This window comes from Chelonoidis abingdonii, chromosome 10 (assembly GCF_003597395.2).
Source record: "Chelonoidis abingdonii isolate Lonesome George chromosome 10, CheloAbing_2.0, whole genome shotgun sequence".
Classification (NCBI taxonomy): Eukaryota; Metazoa; Chordata; order Testudines; family Testudinidae; genus Chelonoidis; species Chelonoidis abingdonii.
The window spans coordinates 62,380,818-62,401,398 of record NC_133778.1 but is presented as its reverse complement, the minus strand read 5'-3'; the positions used below and the strand labels follow the sequence as shown (position 1 = coordinate 62,401,398).

At 40.3% G+C, this 20,581-nt stretch overlaps 2 protein-coding genes across 10 annotated transcripts in view; both read left to right on the top strand.

Annotated features, from left to right (window-relative positions):
- R3HDM1 (R3H domain containing 1) overlaps positions 1–14,948 on the top strand; it is a 94,368-nt gene extending 79,420 nt beyond the window's left edge. For all 6 annotated transcript variants that reach the window (XM_032782364.2, XM_032782294.2, XM_032782354.2 and 3 more), the window contains 6 exons: positions 1,157–1,260; positions 7,911–8,080; positions 8,318–8,468; positions 10,226–10,308; positions 11,216–11,300; positions 13,547–14,948. In XM_032782364.2, the coding sequence (XP_032638255.1) occupies positions 1,157–1,260; positions 7,911–8,080; positions 8,318–8,468; positions 10,226–10,308; positions 11,216–11,300; positions 13,547–13,911 (958 nt within the window). In that variant the 3' untranslated portion in view covers positions 13,912–14,948. The remainder of the gene's footprint in view (positions 1–1,156; positions 1,261–7,910; positions 8,081–8,317; positions 8,469–10,225; positions 10,309–11,215; positions 11,301–13,546) is intronic.
- A 4,135-nt stretch (positions 14,949–19,083) lies between these two features.
- Positions 19,084–20,581, top strand: part of UBXN4 (UBX domain protein 4) — a 36,210-nt gene continuing 34,712 nt past the window's right edge. Inside the window, exon 1 of one of the 4 annotated variants that reach the window (XM_032782370.2) lies at positions 19,084–19,265. In XM_032782370.2, the coding sequence (XP_032638261.1) occupies positions 19,184–19,265 (82 nt within the window). In that variant the 5' untranslated portion in view covers positions 19,084–19,183. Of the gene's footprint in view, positions 19,266–19,536; positions 19,703–20,581 lie in introns of those variants that run through there. The other 3 variants (XM_075070258.1, XM_032782385.2, XM_032782393.2) reach the window with 3 other exon arrangements.

Genomic DNA, 20,581 nt, shown 5'->3' with positions numbered 1-20,581 from the left:
CATGCTACCAACTCCTATAACTTTGTTGCAAGTCTCACAATATTTTTTAAAGGAATCTCATGAATTTCTGACTTCAGCCTTCCAACTTTCAAATTTTAGTCCTTCCTCTGATTCCCCCATTACTGTCAATGCGACTAAAGTTGCAGGGTACCCTCGGTGAAGATGGTGGCCCTTTTTCACTGTGTGGAGGCCTTAACAGGAGAATTTGAGGGTATTAAACAAAGTGAAAATGAATACAGAGAAAAGATATCCACAATGTCAGTCCTACATGGGCGTCTGTCCATCTATTTTACTTTTATACTTTATAATAATTCACGCCAAAAGCTATCATCTTCATCTTTTCTGCATTCATCAGTCAGAAAATTATTTATGGCCAAAATGTTGATGGATTATGTCTTCCTGTCCTCTAAATTTATTCTCCTTTACATTTACTAAAGGACATTATAACCTTTGGACCCAGGAGCCTGAAAACTTTCCTGGAGGACCTGTTGGTTACACACATTTTTTTGTATTTGAGCTTTCTTGCTTGTAGATAAGTTTTATGTCACTAACAGTTTCTAAAATTATTCTTATAGATTAGCAATATCTTTCAGAGCACAGGCATGAAAAGATGTAGACTGCTGTCTTCTAAGTCCTGGTCTATGCACCATTCTTCTACCGCTAAAACTGTTGGAGATATGGGGGGGCAGTGACTGTTTTTACAGAAATAATTATATAGTATAACCCCTAGTGTGGACACAGTTACACTGGTGTAAAGTTACCTTATCAGTAAAGTTTCTTCCCTTTCCTGGAAGGGAATACCAAAATAAAACACCTTCATACTAACATGACTTCATCACCACTAGGAACTTATGCTACTTTAAATATACCAGTATAGTCAAAGTGATACAACTTTCCAGTGTAGACCTGGCCTAAGTCATGAGGTGTTAAGAGTCCTGAAATTTCTTTTTTAGTGTTTTCTATTTTCAGAAAAAGCAGATAATGATTTTTAAAAAAAAAAAAAGCATTATATTTTCTTTGGGGAGTTGATATAAAAATTCTATTTACCTATATGTAGCATGTGTTGTCAGCTAGTTCAGAAGCAGTGGTTGAAAAATATATATATATATATATATTTTAATTCTCATTTATGTCACCATTGTATTGTTTACTGCAGTTCATCAGTAGGATATTTGCAGCCTCCAGGATCAGAGCCAATGCAGTTTCCTAGAACATCTTCCCCATGCAGCTCACAGCAGCTTCAAGGACAACAGTGTACAGGTATGGGAATATAACTTTTTGGTGGTTGGTGAAGTAAACAGAACTACATTTTCTGAATGACTAAGAAAAAGTTCTAGCTATTATTATGCTGTGTATTTTGATAAATGCGGCTTAAAGGGGAAATTTAGAATTAATCCATGTATTAGCTTTATAGATATATTTTAAAACCAGCAGTTGATGTCACTGAGTTATACTGGGGATTTAGCCTGATTTCTCACTTTTGTTTGCCTCATGTTATGGAAAGCTTATAAATAGTTTTTCTCTAAAATGTAATGACATATTTCAGTATGCCATGCTTGTATATGTGGTTGAGAGTTGAGACAGTAGAAGATTGTAAACACAAACTAAATTCTTAATGAAGAGATCATTTTTGAAAGACAAGGGGGTTTACTGAAATACTTTTTCCCTTACTATTTATAACTTGCAATACATCATAGTAATTGAACGTGTTACAGTTTGGAGCTTTTGTGAAACTTCTGCTGAAATTCACTTTCCTAAATCTTGCTGGTTCCTATGGTTTTATGTAGGCTAGGGTTCCACATATATTTTAAAAAGGAATAAAATTTAAATTATTGGTGGCTCCCCTTAGAAGAGTTATTCAAGAGGGATGATTGTTGCCATCTGTAAGGATGATTGTCTCCTTCCAGCTGGCCATATAGTCTAGAATTGGGACATCTAAGTTTGAGATTTGATTTTGCACCTGATCCAGCAGAGGCTGGGTACATCGTGGAAGCAGTATACTTAGCTCCTGTGCCCAGGCAACAGATTCAGTTGAACCAGAAACAACAGTGAAGAAGTCATGCTGGGGGAGAGGAAGAAAAATAGTAGGCATTCTTCAAGCTATGAGCAGGGGGACAGTAATTTGTTCAACTAGAAGTCACAAGAACTAACTCCTCCAGGATTTTTATATGGTAGGCTTAGTCACTGCTTTTACTTTCCTAGTTTATAACAACCATTCTGTCCAAAGAAGTATAATAAGTTATCAAATTGTTGTAATAGTTAGTCAAGTTATCAGCTGTCACTTTGTCTGTATGAAGTATACTCATTGTTTCCTTTATTCCCCACTGACCTTCTCTCCACTGATTTAATTATAAAATTTAAAAAATGAAACTTCAGACAAAATAATGGCTAATTTCAGTGGCTTTATTCGGGGCAGGTTTCTCCAGATGAGAACATGATTTGGCAGAATCACCTGGCTAGCTTAAACCACATTTCAGAATAAAATGGTGTGTTTGTGCATGTACTGAAATAAATAATAAAGCTGATAGATTATAATAATAGTAGCAGGCATATGGAGCTTTTCACATACAAAGTGTTTTACAAACGTTTGTTTGCATTGTTGTAGCTATGTTGGTCCCCAGGATATTAGCGAGACAAGTTGGGTGAGGTAATATTTTTTATTAGACCAACTTTTGTTGGTGAAAAAGATGGGCTTTTGATCTTATACAGAGCACTTTTTCAGGTCTGGGAAGGTACTCAGAGTGTCACAGTTGAATACAAGTTGGAACAGATTGTTTAGCATAAGTAGTTAACACATGTTTTAAGAGACCATTCAAGGTTAAGTGGCAGTCACAGGACAAAAAAAGGGGGCTAGTGGGATGTAGATTGTTGTAATAAGTCATAAATCCAGTCTCTTTATTAAGTCCATGATTTTTATTTCCTAGTTAGAGATATGATTTTAAGTTCTTGGCTCATCTTTTGAAGGTGTTGTGCAGATTTCCTTTGAAGATGAGGACTGAGAGGTCATATATAGGAGTGATTTGTTTTGTGAAACATGTTCACTCCTGGGTAAGGCCCTACTTAATTTGCAATGCTGCAGAAATTGTGGATCCCGCCATACTATGCTTTCACTGCAATTTTGACAGCAGGAGCCCCTGCTCTTAGCCCCAGGCATCCGACAGCGGGACCTCCACTGTCAGCTCCAGATGTCTGCTGTCAGCCCTGGGCTCCTGCTCTCAGCTCCAGGTGGCCAATAGCGGGTGCCCCTGCTGTCAGCCCCAGGCTCCCGCTCTGAGCCCTGGGCAGCCGACAGCAGAAAATGGCAGAAAAGTAATAATAGACCTTATTACTGCAAATAATAATGTCCGTTATTACTTTTCCACAATTTTCCAGGGCTTGTCCGCAACTCAGCCCCAATTTTTTTTTTTACAATCATCCTCCGATTCAGGTAGGGCCTTACTCATGGGTGATGTGGCATTTTTTGTCTTTTATAATTTCTCTGGGTGATTGTCTGGTTTCACCTACTTAGTTGTTTGGGCATATAATACAGTGGATGAGGTACACCACATGTTGTGATAGGCATAGTGGGACCCATGAGTTTTGAAAGGTGTGTTATGGAAGTGTTTATGATCACAGCAGTGGAGATGTGCCTTCAAGTTTTGCATCTCTTTTTCTGGCAAGGGTCTGGTGCAGCTTTGAACTGGTGTGTCTCAGTCTGTAAAGAGTTTGCTTCTGATGATGAGCTTGGTGGGTACAAAGATCAGAAGATGGAGTTCAGGAAAAATTTCTTTGAGGATGTGGTCACCATTGAGTATGGGGTTGTAATTGTTTGATACCCTGTGTGGTGTCCAGTGTGACAACTAAGGGTGTGCTGTCAGAAAGGTTTTTTCCCTGTACTGAAGCAGTGTATTTGGGGTAGATATGAGTGTCGTCTGTTGTTTTGTAGATATTTGAGGCAGGCAGTGATGTTATCATTGTGAGTGATGTTGGTGTGTGGGAGTGAGGGGATTACATCCAGGATGGCATTCTGAGGAAGACTGTTGATGTAGCAGAGTTTCTGGAGGAAGTAGGTTTTGTCTTGGAGGAACCTGGTCCTCTGTGGTGATGAATCCTGATCTTCCTTCAGTAAGAGTGTCCTGATGGGATGGGTCTACCTGGGTTCCCTTGTTTGCGTATCTTGGAAAGCAGGTAGATGATCCTTGGAGTGGGTTCATGGGGGATGAGGATGCAGAGTTTCTTTTCGAGGTGTTTGGGGAAGGATTAGATTATATTCTTGGGTGAATTGTGCTGTGGTGTCATCTTTGAGTTCTTTATAGTGGTGTCAGAGTTTTTGGTTTGTCTGGTTAATGTAGTCATCGTAATTGAGGGCTGTGATGGCACCACCTTTTCTGTTGGTTTGATCACTAACTGGTGGTTGGATTTCAAGGACTGTATAGCTCTCCTTCTAGCAGTGCAGAGATTGTGATATGTTTATGTTTAAGGATTTCAGGGTTTTTTTTCCTGAAGCTGTCAATGTAATGATCAAGTGTGTAGTTTTCATCAGTTTTCAGGTGTCCAGTCAGATGATTCATTTTTCCTATGACTTGGTAGGGGCTGGTAGTTGAAGGTAGTGTCATGATTGTTGAAAAATAATTTGTTGAGGTAGAGATGGTGGAAGAAGTCTCCTAGTTCTTCACAAATTAGTATGATATCAGGTTTTGAGATAGGTGCAGAAGTTCAGTCCCATGGAGAGTACAGATAATTCAGATCCAATTAGGGGTAGTCTTGATAAATCGATGATGATGGAGTGTTGTATCGTATCCATGTGGTGAGTCCTAGTACCCCAGTGTTTCCCAAAGGTGTTCAGTGGGTTATGGAGTGCTGTAGAAGCTTTCACGTCTTGTTTTTGTGTTGGATAGCTGTCATAGGGGTTTTTGATGATTGTTTTGGGTTAAAGTTTACAACTGAACGTTAACTTAATACAGCTTTGAAACTTTACTGTGCACAAGAAAAATGCTGCTTTAAACCATCTTAATTTAAATGAAACAACACAGTTTCCTTAACTTATCAAATCTTTTTTTAAATGTTTGCTTTATTTGTTTAGTAGTTTATGTTTAACGCAATACTGTATTGTAGTTTGGGGTGGGGTGTTTTTGGTTCTGCTGCTGCCTAATTGGATACTTACCATTCCAAATGAGGTACCTGGTTGATCAGTCAGCAACTCTGGTGTTTAGAACTGAGATTATAAATATCAGTCCTATGAACAGACCAGTTGCTCACACTCCTCTCTTTGAGAGCCCTATGTTAGCAGATAATTTGTATACCTCTTTCTAATATTATTACTGTTGAGGGGTTAACTTGCAGGACATTGGCAAGATGGCAGATTTCTTTTAGCAGTACACTGTTTCAGTTCATCTGCAGTATATATTTTTTCTTTGTTTGAAGCTTGTTTATCTATGGTTCTTGAAGAGTGAGTCACTCCAGAATGCCTAAAAATAAACCAGACCGTCTACCAATTCAATAAGGTGTTCTCCCACTCTGGCTAGTTAATAATCCACCTTGACAGTTTTGGTGTAACATCATTGGGAGACATGGATCAGATCTATCAAAGTTTGAATTAAATAGTTGGTGTGAAGAATCTTGAGTGACATGAGTATGTAAAAAAATTTTGTTGAGAGAGAAGAAAAGGGTGTAATTCAGGTAACAGTGCCCTTTAGAGACAATAATCCAGTTTGGAGAGGATAGACAGTGTATTTTGTGGTGTCTATAAAGGTGTGGAAGCAAGTGACTGAGTCTGTCTCTGGGACCAGATTATTTGGAGCACTTGAAGGAAATTCAGTCCAGTGTTAAGAGTCCATCTGGGTTTTCCTCCTGATGCATCATAGCCAATAATAAAGGTTTTGGAGGCCAGATTATACCTACAGTGGCATCTGTGTAAACTCATCACCATCAATAGGCTTGTTTTGGGTTTGGATGCAAACCCAACTGGATTGGAATTTGTGCATTTTATTTTTTTTTTTTAAATAAAGTGTAATAGAAACCAGCTCTCCTCTTGACTGGATAGGCTCTGCTGGATTGACAGTAGTAGAAACAAATGCTTTTGTATTTTCGTTTGTTAGAAAATGGGACTGAGTACTTACAGGGAGCACAGAGTCACTTTTTGTGTTAGGGAAGCTTTTTCAGGTGGTGAAACTTATGTTTAGAAAAGCTGTGTTAGGTAACTTTTAGAGGTTTTAGAAAAATGTATTTTTTCTCGGTCTGAGTCTCAGCAATTGGACTCCTAGTGCTAAGGGAATCTGTCTGAACAGATGGAGAGTTAGAAAAATAATTCCAGTAAAATATGTGATATATAGACAGTGCATGTGTCATGATCTGTAATTCAGAGGTTTAACTGGCAAACTTTCAGGAAGAAATGCCATCTTTATTTATGCCTTTGCCACTTCAAAATTATGCTTCTATAACAACCATGCCCGATAAAATCTTTATATGATCCCATCATATGTTCTCCCTATATATAATTGCATATGTATATTGTGAATATTTATTTGTTGCTGTGTGGTCTGGAGATTACAGCAACAGACTAAATCAAGTGTTCTAAGTTCTATTCCCTATTTTGTCATTTGACTCCCTTAGTGACCTTGGTCAAGTCACAAACCACTCTGTGCCTTAGTTTCTTCATCTTTAAAATACGGATACTACTTCCCTAACTTTGTGAAGTGCTTTTTGATCCGAGGCTGGAAAAAAATTTAGATGTGCAAAATATTTTTACTTCATTTATTTTGATGTGTTTAATGTTAATCATTTATAGGATTTAATGTAGAGTACAAGTAAACATTTCATAGCATAGTATATTTTGCAAAAGTCATGTAGTCTTAGTAATATGAGACCTCACTATAAAACCTTGTAATTAATTATTTGTTTAGAAATGCAGCAAAACCACTGGGGTTTTTATGTGAGTTAACTGATACGTTGCGCAGTGAAGTGAAAACTATAAGCAACTTTTTTTTAGTAGCTTCCAAATTTAAAAATGCAAGTCTTCTGTGTCCAAAATATACAGTAACACCACTTAAGTAAAAGCAGTTTGTGGTAAAATTCGTGGATTGTGGTCTCTGCGGCTCTTTATAAAGATGGACAATTAAAATAAATTCTTATATGAAACCATTTGCTTTATTCTAGGGCCAGCTTCCTAATTGCACAAAACCGAACAACCTTGCCCCATCCCCAAGGCTCCCCCCCACTCACTCCATCCCCCTATGTCGTTTGCTCTCCCCCACCCGCAGTCAACTCATTCACTCATTTTCACCAGGCTATCTGTAAATGAGGATCTTAGCCTCACTTGAGTATTAGGAAATAATCCAGCTTCCTCTGATGCAAGGCACTATATAAGAGTTAAATATTATGCTTTTTCTTACTGTGCCTTTTCTTAAAAATAAAACACTGAGCATATCATTTCTAATTGCCATGAAGCATAATGGACAGTTTTTATTTTTATTCAGCTACTTTTGCCTTATGTGCAGCATTCTTTGACACTGGCTTAGACTTGAATTTTTAATTATTTGATTTTGTGCCTTAAATATTCACTTGTCTTCAAGTAATGATTGCTCTAATGTTTGTTCAGACAATAAGACCATGGTAAATTTAGAGCATTTTCAACTACTGCTTGATAGAACAATTTGCTTAGAAAATGTTTTAATAATGATATTAAAAGTTTCAGTAGCTCAGCTCATCTTTACAGATCATGCTATCTTCCTTTTAAGTGATCTATAAGGATTTTATTTGTTAGTGGAAATAAAATATTCTACAGAAGACCAATCTCTGTATTTTAAAAAATCAGCAACCTATTATCTCACTAGCTGGGTTTTTTTGGTCACTTTCCTAATTTTCAGTAAATAAAGCATGAGTTGCTCAATGAACTAATTTCTAACAATAGCCTTCCACTTTTTGTTTTGTAGCAGTAGCTCCACCACCAGGTGGTGGAGTAGTAATGATGCAGCTAAATATACCCAACAATCCTCAGCCTCGAACCCATTCACCTCCTCAATGGAAACAAAATAAATATTATTGTGACCATCAAAGAGGACAGAAATCCACCGAGTTTAGCACTTTAGACAGTGCCACACAGGTATGATTTGTTCCTTATTTTTCCCCTGAGATCATTTGTACTATGGCTCTTATATTTAAGAAGAGAGAATTCATTTCTAGAGAGGAATAAAATAAATCCAGTGCTTGTCAAACAGTAATGTCAAACATATTAATGTTGTTGTGTCCAGGATTTGAATATTATAAATATGTGATTTGTTCAAGTAAATAAATTTAAAATCACTGACTTCTCAGGAACCAATATATTTGTTTACTCTAGTTACAGCAAAGTCCTCAACTAAACAGTCCTGCCACCTCACCAGCCCAGTCACCAGCACCAGTTCAACTATCAAACATGAAAAACCTCCGTCCCACATTAACACCTCTTTCTATTGTGTCCCAATTTTCTAGATCTTTTGTCCCTGGACAAGGTAAGATTTTTAGCTAACAGAAATATATATAAAAAATACATGACTTTCATTCTTTTTTCAATTTTCATCAGTTTTGAGGGCAAATTGTGATTGATTTTAATATTTTTGCCAGTGTGTTCAAAAATGTATTCTTTGCATTATATAAAAAAATAACTTTATGCTTCTATACCCTCCTTCGCCCCAAATAAAATAAAAAAGCCATGAACTTCATGCTAGTAATGGGGGCTTTCAGAACCATGCAGCTCCTTCATAAATAACTTTTAGCATTAAGGGATTGTAAATTTGGGATATATTTTAATTAAAACAAAACAAATTAGTTTTAGATTGAAACTGCAAACCTTAAATATACTGTCACAATGGATGTTATTTTTATGGATAGAAAAGTTCGGTCAGTCCTATATGCCTACCCATTGCACTAGGTGGGCATGGCATGGTACATGGGAAGGGGAAGTAGAAATGTAGGATAAGATAAACTGCCTTTTCAACAGACTCTTCTTTCTTCATCCTCAATCCATTGATTAATCCACTGATCAAGCCACTACTTACTGTAAAGTCTTTGGATCAAAGACAGTTATGTTTGTACACTGCCCAGAACAATGAGACAGGAGCCTCTAGACACGACCACAGTAATGTTACTAATAATTGATATAGAGCTGTTAGGTAGTGATCTCCCATCATTATCATCAATGGGCCAGAAAGTAGAGTCTCCTGCCATCTCTATCCTTTTGGGCCTGCCATGCTCTCTCAATTAATATTTTCTCAGAGAAACTCCTTGTAAAAGACCAAGAGCAGAACCTGCTCCCATCATCTTAATGGAAAAGCAACGAGTAGGAAGTTTTCACTGATTAGAGACATGACTGTTTTTCTGTCAGGACAAAACAGTTGATTCACAGTGTTCCAATAACCAAGTCCAGATTAGTGAGCCAGCGAATAGCACATAACAATTGATTAATTAGCTAAAAAGTTTATCATCTGATTAGTTGCTGCTACTTGCCAGAAACTGAAGGTAGATGCAGCTCTAGAATTCTAGAATAATGGGTGTGATATGTGGAAAAAGTTTGCAGGCAGAAAAAGAAATTCTTTATTGCCTCACTTTTCAGAAATAAATCGTACTTATTTTTGAACATATTCTCTACATTGGCTACTTTCCCTAATAAATTGCATGTATTCACTAACTTTTGCATAATTGTTAGACTTCCCGTTGTCAATTGTCTCAACTTCCTTAGCCCCTTTTCATAATTTTTAAAGGTTTCAATTCAATCACCTTATGGACCCCTCAAGTGGATGGGAATTTCAAGATGTGGGTGGCATTGGGCTTGGGTGGAGCTGTGCACATGCTATTTTAAACACTGCAACAAGTTTTAATCTTATTAAAACTGTTTGAGGAGATTTGAATCTAGATGAGACTATGGCAGAGAAACCAGGAGTCATAAGTGCTTCCTATACCTTTTAAAAAATGTATTTTTAAATTTAAGGGGCCCTTAGTCTGTGACTTCTGAACTTGATAGTTTGTGCTCAGTTGATTATTTCCCCATAAGTTTACGATTATCTGGTGAATTCTTAAAGTGCTTTTTCGCTCTCTTAAGGAGCCAACTCTTGTATTTTTATTTTTTCTGGTTATAACTACATAGTTATTACAATTATTTCCATTCATTCTACGTTGTGTACCATATTTGTGAGATGTAGACTGTTAAGAGCATTTAGAGTTTTTATATTAAAACAAAAAAAAGTATTAAGACTATTTTTCTCATCTTCAGGAGATGCCAGATACCCATTGCTCGGCCAGCCACTGCAATATAACCCTCCACCCTCATTACATGGACATGTAACAGGCCAACAGGTATGAACAAGTGCCAACTCCTGGGCATGTCTACACCATGTTAGTCTGTACCACTTGGCTGTAAATTCTAATGTAGTGGTTTTCATCTCGTGGTCTGTGGACCCTGGGGGTACGCAGACTATGTCTAAGGCAGGGGTTCTCAAACTGGGGATCGGGACGAGGTCATTACATGAGGGGTCTCGAGCTATCAGCCTCCACCTCAAGCCCCGCTTTGCCTCCAGCATTTATAATGGTGTTAAATGTATTAAAGAGTGTTTTTCATTTTATAAGGGGGAGGTCACACTCAGAGGCTTGCTATGTGAAAGGGGTCACCAGTGCAAAAGTTTGAGAACCACTGGTCTAAGGGGTCCGCAAAAGGTTGTCATTCCCATAGAATAGTAGTTTTCAACCTATGGTCTGCGGGGGAAATGGGGTCAGGGTGCAAGGGCTTGCTCTGCCAGCCTAGTGCTCCAGCCAGGGAGCAAGATGGGGATGCAGGGGCTCATTCTGCCTGCCTGCCTGGTGCTCCATTTTTTTCAGGGCCCCTGGGCCCAGGCCCCTTTGGCCCAGTGGCTAATCTGCCACTGTCATTATACTGTATTAAAACAATGCATATAATACCTATTATCATGGTGTACATTACACCTAATATATATGTATTGGCTAACATGCTACTTTCACCTTTCCCTCCTATTTGCCCTCATACCAGGGACTGAACATGCTTTTGTGCAATAATGCTAGGCCCCAGGAATGACACTGGACCAAGAAATCTGTGCCTTTTCTATACTGTCATAGTGTAGCATACTAACTACAGCGCTGGCAGACAGTGGTTCATAACTTGTGACACTTGTTACTTGTAACTCTTGTTTGATTACATTTGTAATATTAAAAGTTACATTCTAACCATGTGATGTTTGTCTGAGCTCAGTGTCAACCTGGACACAGACATGGAAACAGAGGAAGGAAACCAGCTAAGAAGGCCGCTTCAGCAGATCTTGGTGCAGGGGAACCAGGTATGTAACTGTTGGGTGACGCTGCACTCTGAGAGAACTGCTGAATCAAAAACAGAAGCAGTGAGAGAGCATTATTCTTATTTATTTATGTATTATTCAGACCTGTGTAGGGGAATGGGACTGTGACATCTGATGCAGAATTGGATACATGACAGAGAGGACTGGGTATTAATGGGTGTCTACACTTGGGATGCAGAAGAGTAGGAGTTGCCTATGTTGGTGTTGTGTATCTGTGTAGGAAAGTCAAAGGGGTCTCAGCAGAGAGGAGGTTGTCTGGGGTCATAGCCTTTGTCACTGTTGAAATTCCTATCTATAAGGGTGTAATGTCTGGAAAATATCTGTATGTAGAGTGCAGCAAAGTAGTGTGCATGGATGTTGTGAGGGTGAGTGTCTGTAGGAGTTGGTTACATGGGATCTCTTGAAGGGGTAACAGTATGGAAGGTCCTTGTAGGGGGTACAACAATGTCAATGGATATCTGGTTGGAAGCATGGGGGGTTGTCTGAAGGGTTTGCAGAAAAATGGATGTCTGTGTGATGGATTTGTCTGTATGTGAGACTTGCAGCAGAATAGGAGTGTCTGGGGCAGCTGCAGATGTGCCAAAGGGAAATGGAGCTCCCAAGTATGAAAGTTGGTACAATTAATGAGTAAGATAAAGTAGGAGAGGGAAGGATGAATAGTATAAAAGGGAAGGACAGTGAAATGTGAATCAAAGGTAGATAAGAATGAACAGTAACTGAGCAAAGAGGGAGACAGCAAACACAGAAAAAGATGGGAATGGAGGGAAAGAAGAAACTATTAATTAAAGCAAATAGAGAGGAAGAGAGAACCAGAGTAAACAATAGATAGAGAAAAACATAGAAAAGATAAGGGAAAAGAAAACCAAGGGAGACATAGTAAGTCAAATTATTTAATGTAAAAGTTAATACCAAAATATTTGTAAATTACATGTTTAATATAATACAAAATTCTTCCATAACTGCCCTTAGCTTACCAGAACTATGAATGTAATACATGAACTAAAATCGTTCCTGATTTATTTTGTTTTTTCCTGACGTAAATCAAAACACTGCATTTGTTGCCAATAAATACGGATGGAACAAAGGTACAACTTCTCTCCACTGTGCAGACCATAGGCAACAAGTGCCCCCAATAAATGGGGAAGGGCATGGCCAGAATGCTAGGACTGTGTTCCGTGGACTGATCAAAATCTATTTCTTTGTTGGCTTGCTAGCTAGGCCCTGAAAGGAGATTTGGAGGAGAGTTCATTTTGACTGGACAAGATCAGGTGCATAAGGGAGGAAACTAACATCCTCCTCCCCCAGTTGGCATTATTTGCTCTTTGACAACATGTATAGAACTAGTTCTGACTGACACCTTGAACAAGTCATTTAAGCTCCTCAGTTTGTTTATATGTGAAATGGGTGCTATGAGGTTTAATTTTTATAAATAATTTTGAAATCTTCAGATAAATGATTTTATTGTGATGGCAAAGAATTATGTTTTGAGTATCACCCCCAACTCTCTTTGTGTATCAATGAATACAGAAGGGAGCTGGGTTGCTTTCATTAGGAAGTCTCTGCCATGAGAGCAGATAGCGAAAGCTGTGTTTTCTTGTAACTTTTACATTGCTGTGAGTGAAGCAAGTCACAGTTCTCACTATCCCACATTTTTATTGCAACCATATTTTTTTATCCCATTAATAGATCATCTAAGTGTTAGTCTTAAGTCCTCAGTTCTGCTGCAGAACTAGGGTAAGAGCTTGTCTGCCTGAACATTTAGTTAGCAGCAAGCTGAGGTGTGAATCTGCCCTGCACTAACTATCCTTAGGGAGCCTGCTGACGCACACAAACAGTTACTGTGTTTTGGTCTGTCCTACTTCAAAACGGCAGGGTATGCATCAGCAGGGTCCCTATGGGCAGCAAGGTGGAATAGACTCACACCCCAGTTTGCTGCAAACTAAATGTTCATATAAGACAAACCCGTATTAATTATTCAGCGCCTTATACTATCTTTTAGCCTGAGTGCTTAACTCTAGATGAACGCACTTGGAACTTTAGTAGTTTTGATGTTCAGTGCCAGAGATTTTTTTTAAATATAGGAGAAGCAGAATGTATGTTTGTTTGAACAGAGTTAATTTCACATCTAATGTAATTTTCACATCTAATGTAAGGTCACTATTTTATGTAAGATTGAATCCTTCTTAAATGTAATGACGAGTTTTAATTCTACATATTTCTTGTTTTAGTTGTTGGAAAAGTCTTAGAAATTACTGAACTGCCAGAAGGAATAACTCGTATGGAAGCTGAAAAACTATTTGGAGAACTTTTTAAAGTTGGTGCCAAGATTCGGTGGCTAAGGAATTCCCAGTGTCTACAGACACAACAACAATACCAACACCGTTACTGTGGCAGCGGAGATAGTAATGTGAACACTGAACCCTCCAAACCTAGTGACTTGGCCTCCACTTACACAGTTCTAGCTACGTTCCCTACGATGTCAGCAGCCCAAAATGCACTGAAGAAACAAAGTAACTCAGCTAACAAGTTTAGGCTGAGAACAAGCAAGAAGCACTATGAGTTTCATATTCTGGAAAGGGCTAGTTCTCAGTAGCAGATACATTGTTGGACATTCAGCCTTTATTATTTCCATGTCCTTCTCTTCTCTACTTGATTGGCTTGATGTTATGGGGTTTCGGTTCTCTTCATAGAAACTCCTGGGATGTGTTCTCATATGACATTATAGCCTTGGAAGAATAACCCAGTGATCCGGCAAGAAGAAGAAGAAAAATAGATATAAACTTAATCCCAGACAACTGTAAGAATCCATTCTGACAAGATAGAGAGAGGCAGCTTTCTATGAGGAATGCTGTTAAAATGCCCCTTACTTTTGTAGTAGTTTTGTTTTATATTTCTGAATTCTTGTATCAGATCCAAATCTCTATTGTACAGCAAACCTTGTTCATAATGAATACCCATACTCAGATCTGTATTTTCTAATCCCTTTTCACAGCCAGCACACAGCTATCCATTTTAGGGCTTGGGATGGAATGGGGTGAGGGGAGGAAGAATAATTATTAAGAAATTACACTGTTTTTTAGCCAACTACACAAAAATCTTCAGTTAACAAATTTCTCTTCCCCAGGTTCTTTTTCAAATAAAGCAGTTTCAATAACTTCTAAACTCCATACACAGTCCTTTCAAGATTTACTCAGTGTGAAAGATAATTACAAATAAATTATATTCTTGAACTCATTCCTAATCAAACGGGTTAGCATAAGTATTTAAGTGGAATATGAATGTGTCTAAACTACGAAGAATGTTCATTGAAGCCAGTTTGTTTTTAGTAAAAGGGTGAAGACACTAAAATGTATCTTCCCCAAATGACAAAATGTTTGCACTTTGTGTTTCCACCAGTATAAATCTTTTTCTTTCTTTGCACTCTAGGATAATTGTGTTAAATAAGTGCTGGACTCTTCTTAAGTCATTTAAATATGTTTTCATCATTTGCAGAGGATCACTGGACATCAGAAGTTTCATTGCACATACAAACAAAATCTTTTCAATTTCTGTGTAATTTGCAAGGCTGTACAATGTGTGCTGATGCAAGCCTTTTTTCAGTTCAAGAAAATAAATGTTTACAAATACAAACTTTTTTCAGTGCATTTGTTTAAACTATAGGACTGTTTGAAACCTAAGTGAATCCATATTATGCCACTTTGCAAGTTTTCCTCCTATTTAGGGAACAGAGTTTAACAGAGCTTAGCTTACAACTTGCCTAACAAGAGCCAGACCAAAAGAATTACCTTTTGCCCAAATCTACTCTCCTCTCTTAAGACTTGGTGCATACCTTAGAAAGCAAATCTTCCAGCATTGCACATACTTTATATATAATCACTGTTCTTTTAGTTTTTGGATATAGGTATGTGCTGCTATCACAAGTAAATCATAGAAGAGGAAGGCTTTAAATGGGAATTTAAATGAGGATATGATGATGGGTTTATGAATATGATGCAGACAGGAACTTCTTTTATGATTTTGGGAAAGGATGCCGGGGACACAGCTGGCCGAGTAAATAGAAAGCTGGTTACAGCCTTGTCTAAAAGAAGCTACCGCTTCTCGGTAGTATTTTTCTAATAAATAAATGTGCCTGACAAAGCCTTGCAGCATTTCCACATAGATTTTATAATCACAAATTAAAACATAAACTGACAGTGTCAAGTCAAGACACGCCAAAAACTAGCAAATAAAATTTAAATCCCACCCCTTGCATGCTAATACTGAGACTACCCACAAGAGGTCAGATTCATTGAGGTGGAAGATCATGGCGGCGTATTCGAAGATTCTACTTACGACCTCCAAGTATCTGCCAAACTGGATAGGCAAGTTTTCCCACATTGCAATAACAATTGGCCTTTAGAACAGGATCAGATAAAATTTAACTTGAATCTAACCTGTTTCTCTGAAAGCGTGTTTTATTGACATTTCTTGAGAGGCCCAAGTGGTCTTGATGTCCAAACCCTACCTACTTCTCCTGTAAAGAGAGATTCAAAAGAGAAGTAAGCCATAGGAAGAGCAGCTAACCTGCTTAGTGGTTTGTGGCTAAGCTCCGCAAAGGAGGAAGGTCAACACCATACTCTCCAGGATGCTGCAGGATGTAGCATCCTGCAGGTCTTGAGGATGTTTAGCTGCATCACTGGGTTTCTACAACATGGAGGCTTGCAAATTTAAGTTTCAAGGCATGGATCATGCATTGCTGTGCACATGGGAATTTAATTCTGTCAAACTGAGAGAAGAATTAATTGAGCTTGAGGTATAAAATGGGATGCTTATTCACCCAACCTATAAACCAAACATCTGTACCCAAAATGGAATAATGAATTGTTAGCTTTCACTTTTCTGTACTCAATTATTCCTTAAAATGTCACATTGACCATGTAGATTGTTTTGAGCAGTCTGCTGTTTGCTGTAATTAATCTTGTGGGAACTTGTTTGGTTGTAGGCTTGTTTTGTTCTCCATATGTGTTGTGGACTTATGCACAGGAGATAGTCTCTCTTCATAATTAAAACTGCAGCCAATTTCCATTATAAAGTCCAGTTTTAGCTGTAATATAATATTTGCTTAGAAAATCAGTTTGGCCTGGAAAATGTTGCATTTCATCCTAAAACCAAGGAGGATGTTTATGTAAAGTTTGAAGGAGATTGGTCAAATCACTTTCCCATTACATGTAATTAAAAATCACCCTAATCTGAAATTTTTATTTTAGTCTGTTTCTTAAGTCTCTTCATCATTTCTTGTGCCAACCTTGTCAATGTTCCCCCAGTTAAATCTCCCCGAAAGCTGATGTTCTGGTTATAGCTGAAGGAAATCTTTCACAATTAATGTTTTTGTTCTGGATAGTTATGTCATTGCTTTCAGTGCAGGTATGGGCTATAGGATTATAGACCCACATTAGATTTGGATGAACTATGGTTTTAAACTGTGCTGGGGTATTAGCATGCGCAATAGGCTCAAAGCATGTGACCAAGACAAATGAGATAATGAGAGAGAAGAACTGATTAAATTGTAGTGAACCTTCAAATTACCAGTGTTATCTTATTTAAAGTTTGGGCTGAAGTAATAGAAATAAAAACATGGTTAATTGGGTACGAGGTATAGTAAATATAAAGAACTGATTCATCGGGTCTTATGTAAGGTCTGATAATTAGCAGTGATACCACTTGTTTATCAAGAGGTATAACTACATAAACTCTTAAAGGATTCATTGTTAATACCTGCCTGACCATGTTGGAGCCAAACACTATGGGTCTAAACTCCCCCGGGTTTAGCCAATTTTTAAGCATCTTCATAAAATGCTTACTAAAGTTTTGTTACTGTTTGGGTATAGTAAATTGCTTATTATTTAGGTTTTTTAGACATGTTTAGAGCAAGTGTATCCATACCATTCAGCACAGGGATTGAACAAAAGTTAAGTTAGTGTTGTGGTAATACTCTGCATAAATAATTGTAATTCCAACATTGGCCCAATCCCTCTTGACATCAATGGGAGGTTTTTGCCATTGATTTCAGTAAAGTGAAAATCTTGGCGGTAATTCCTGATCTTAAAGTGACTAGTGATTTTTGATGGCCTTGATTTTTGACTGCCCAGCTTCTGAAGTCTTTTTAAAGGGTCTGATGTTCATCACTTTCTGAAAATCAAGTTGTTTTAAGGTCTCATATTGGACATCCAAAATTGCTAGTCAGTTTTGAAAATTTTGATCTTCATGTTTGTGTGAATTTTACACTCTGCTGGCTGAGTGAAAATTAGAAAGATGATGATTGTCCTTCTGTAGTTCATAGGGATCTTTCTTTTACTTCAAGCAGTAGACCTCTGAGTGTTTAGAGTTGTTGGAGTTAGTCTAGTCTTAGCTCTGTAGATTTGTGGATTATGATGGAGAGGTGGTAGCCTCCTATTAATTAAAGGCTTATTTTAATCTTTCTTGTAACTCCTTGATTTTTCTGGTCATGTTTATTATTAAAGCTCTTTGGGTTGGGGATCTGTTCTTACTTTGCAGCAAGAAATACCCAAAAAGCATGGAAGTGCTCAGTTTGGTCCTAGAAGACAAATTTGTTTTAATTTATTTCTCCTTTTTAAAAGCAGTTTCATTAATGCTATCTTCCCCCCCCGCCCCCCATCATATGCAACAGTAACAAATTGTTCCTGTAGTTCTGAAGGGAGTTTGAATGTCAAATAAGACCATTGCTGCAAACTTGAGTGACACAGGAAAGGCTGCAGGTTGCTAATAACATCATGTGCTTTAAAACTGGTCTAAAAGTGTTCTCAGCCCAAGAAGGTCGCCTGTAATGCTTACTGTCAGTTTATTTTTAATTGTATGGTGCAGTGGTTTTCAACCTGTGGCCTGCTACCTTGGGAATCTGCAGACTGTCTATGATTTCCAACGGAGTCTACACATGAATAAAAGTTAAAAACACCGGCGATGGTGCAATTGGCCTATACAGAATTTTACAGACCCAAGGTACGTTCCCTTATTGCAGGGGCTTAGACTCTGAATTACGCACACAACACTATGAATAGTGTCAACACCCCTTGCTGGCAGCCCTGGGCGTAGTGAAAACATCCCACACCAGGGTTAGGGAACGTTTCCGCCTGTTACTCTGCGCCGTACGGCTGGTCCCAGCCTCTGCTGCTGGCCACGGCCCAGCAGGTGCCGCAGCCTGGAGCCACTTGTGGCGGGAGGGTGACTCGGCCGATCTTCGCGTGAGACAAGCCCGGCCCCTGGGGCCTCGTGCCGGAGCCACCTGCCGTTTTCTCCCGTGTCCGCTCGGGGTCGCTGCCCCCCGGCCGAGGATGGCTGCGAGCGGGGCAGAGCCCTGCAGCAGCCCCGCCCCCCCGGGGCTGGCCGGCAGCCCCCATGAGCCCCCTCCCTGAACGGGGCGCTGAGGGGGCACAGGGAGGGGACGATCCTTCCTCGCAGGCGCGGGGGGGCGCAGGCTGTGGAGAAGGGCCAGGCCCGGCACCTCTATGTCCCCCGCGCGGCCCGACACGGCTGTTCTCCCCCCGTGAGGGCGGAGCTCCCCAGGGCCGTCCCCCGCCCGCCATTCTTGCCTAGACCTGGCGCCCCAGCGGCTTCTTCCCTACCGTAGTGAATCTGCCGCGCGCACACCGGCGCTGCGTTATGTGTCACTCGCAGCGCGGGAGGCGAGAGGAATGTGCAGGAAGGGATCACAGCCAGGTTTACCTTACCACCGCCCTACTCAGCAGGCAGCGCATGCGTCCTACGGGAGTTGGGGGCGGTTAGTCGCCGTTTCAGAGTGAGGCTGTAGGTCTTGTGGCGCATGCGCATTGGTAGGGTGGGCGGCTGGGGGTTCGGGCTCAGGGGGCAGCATGCTGTGGTTCCGCGGCGCTATCCCGGCCGCCATCGCCGCCGCCAAGCAACAGGGTTCGGTCTTCGTGGTGTTCGTGTCAGGTACAACCGGCTGGGGGAGCGGGGCCCGGGGCCCGGCCGTACTTCCCGGGGCAACCCCTTTGTTGACAGCGCCTGTTGCCCCGAGAGCTCCCTAGTCCGCCCCTCTAGAACCGCCTGTGCAGCCCCAGGCAGGCCCCAAGCCCCCTACACCCTCTTCTGACCCCGTAGTCCCCTGTGCTGCCCCCCCCCCCATACCATTGCCTGGCCCCATAGTTCTCCATGCCAATGTCAGCCTGTGCGTGGTCCACGGACCCCTGGGGTCTGCAGACTCTGTTTAAAGGATCCACAAAAGGCCGTCGTTACCGTATAGCAGTGGTTTTCAACCTCTGGTCTGCGGACCCCTGTGGGGTCTACAAACTATGTCTAAGATTTCCAGCAGCTCCCATTGTCCTGGAGCGGGGAACCGTGGCCATCAGCAGAACCTGCGGACTTGGCAGGTAAACAAACCAGCCCAGCCTGCCAGGGGCTTTCCCTGCACAAGCGAGGGCCGGGACAAGTTTGGGAACCACTGGTCTATATTATATGTGATGCCCCAGGTAGGTCCCAAGCTCCCTATACCATCACCTGACCATGTAGTCCCCTATACCACCACCTCTGCTGCCCCAGGCAGCCCCTAAGGCCCCATACTGTTACCTGACCCTCTAGTTCTCTGTACCAGACTCTGTGCTGTCCCAGGCAGGCCCCAAGCCTGCTATACTGTAGCCTGACCCCGTTGGCCCCATACCGCCCCCTGACCCTGTAGTTTCCTATACTGTCTTTATATACCCCTTTGTGCTGCCTCATGCAGTTTCTAGATTTCCTATAATTTATATGCTCCTCTATAGCTCCCTGTACTACCCCATACTGTTCCCAGGTCTCCTATAATGCTCAGTGCTGTGATATGTTCTCTCTACCACTTTAAGTAGTCACCATGTCACCTTACATTCTCTGTAGTGCACAGCGCAGACTCTACACCCCTATACTGCTTCATGGAGTCCCTGGGCCCCTATAAAGCTGTCTGTACTTTTAACTATACCAGCCTGCAGCCTCTGTACTCCCAAGTGCAGTCTCCTGGTTCTGTTTTTGGAATGCCATCAATAGCTTTTTTACAACTGCCTGCCCCTTTATGCAGCAGTCTCTATTACTAATCACAGCACACACAATTCTCTCTCTGCTGTCATGCCAGTGCTACAGCATTTCCTGGGTCTCCATGCTCTGCTCGCTTCCAGACTTCCCCAATAGATACGTCAACCTTTATGCTGTCCCTCTCTCCTATCCTAGTCCCCTATATAATTCTGCATACACTCTTCATAACATATAACTTTTTATACTGTTCC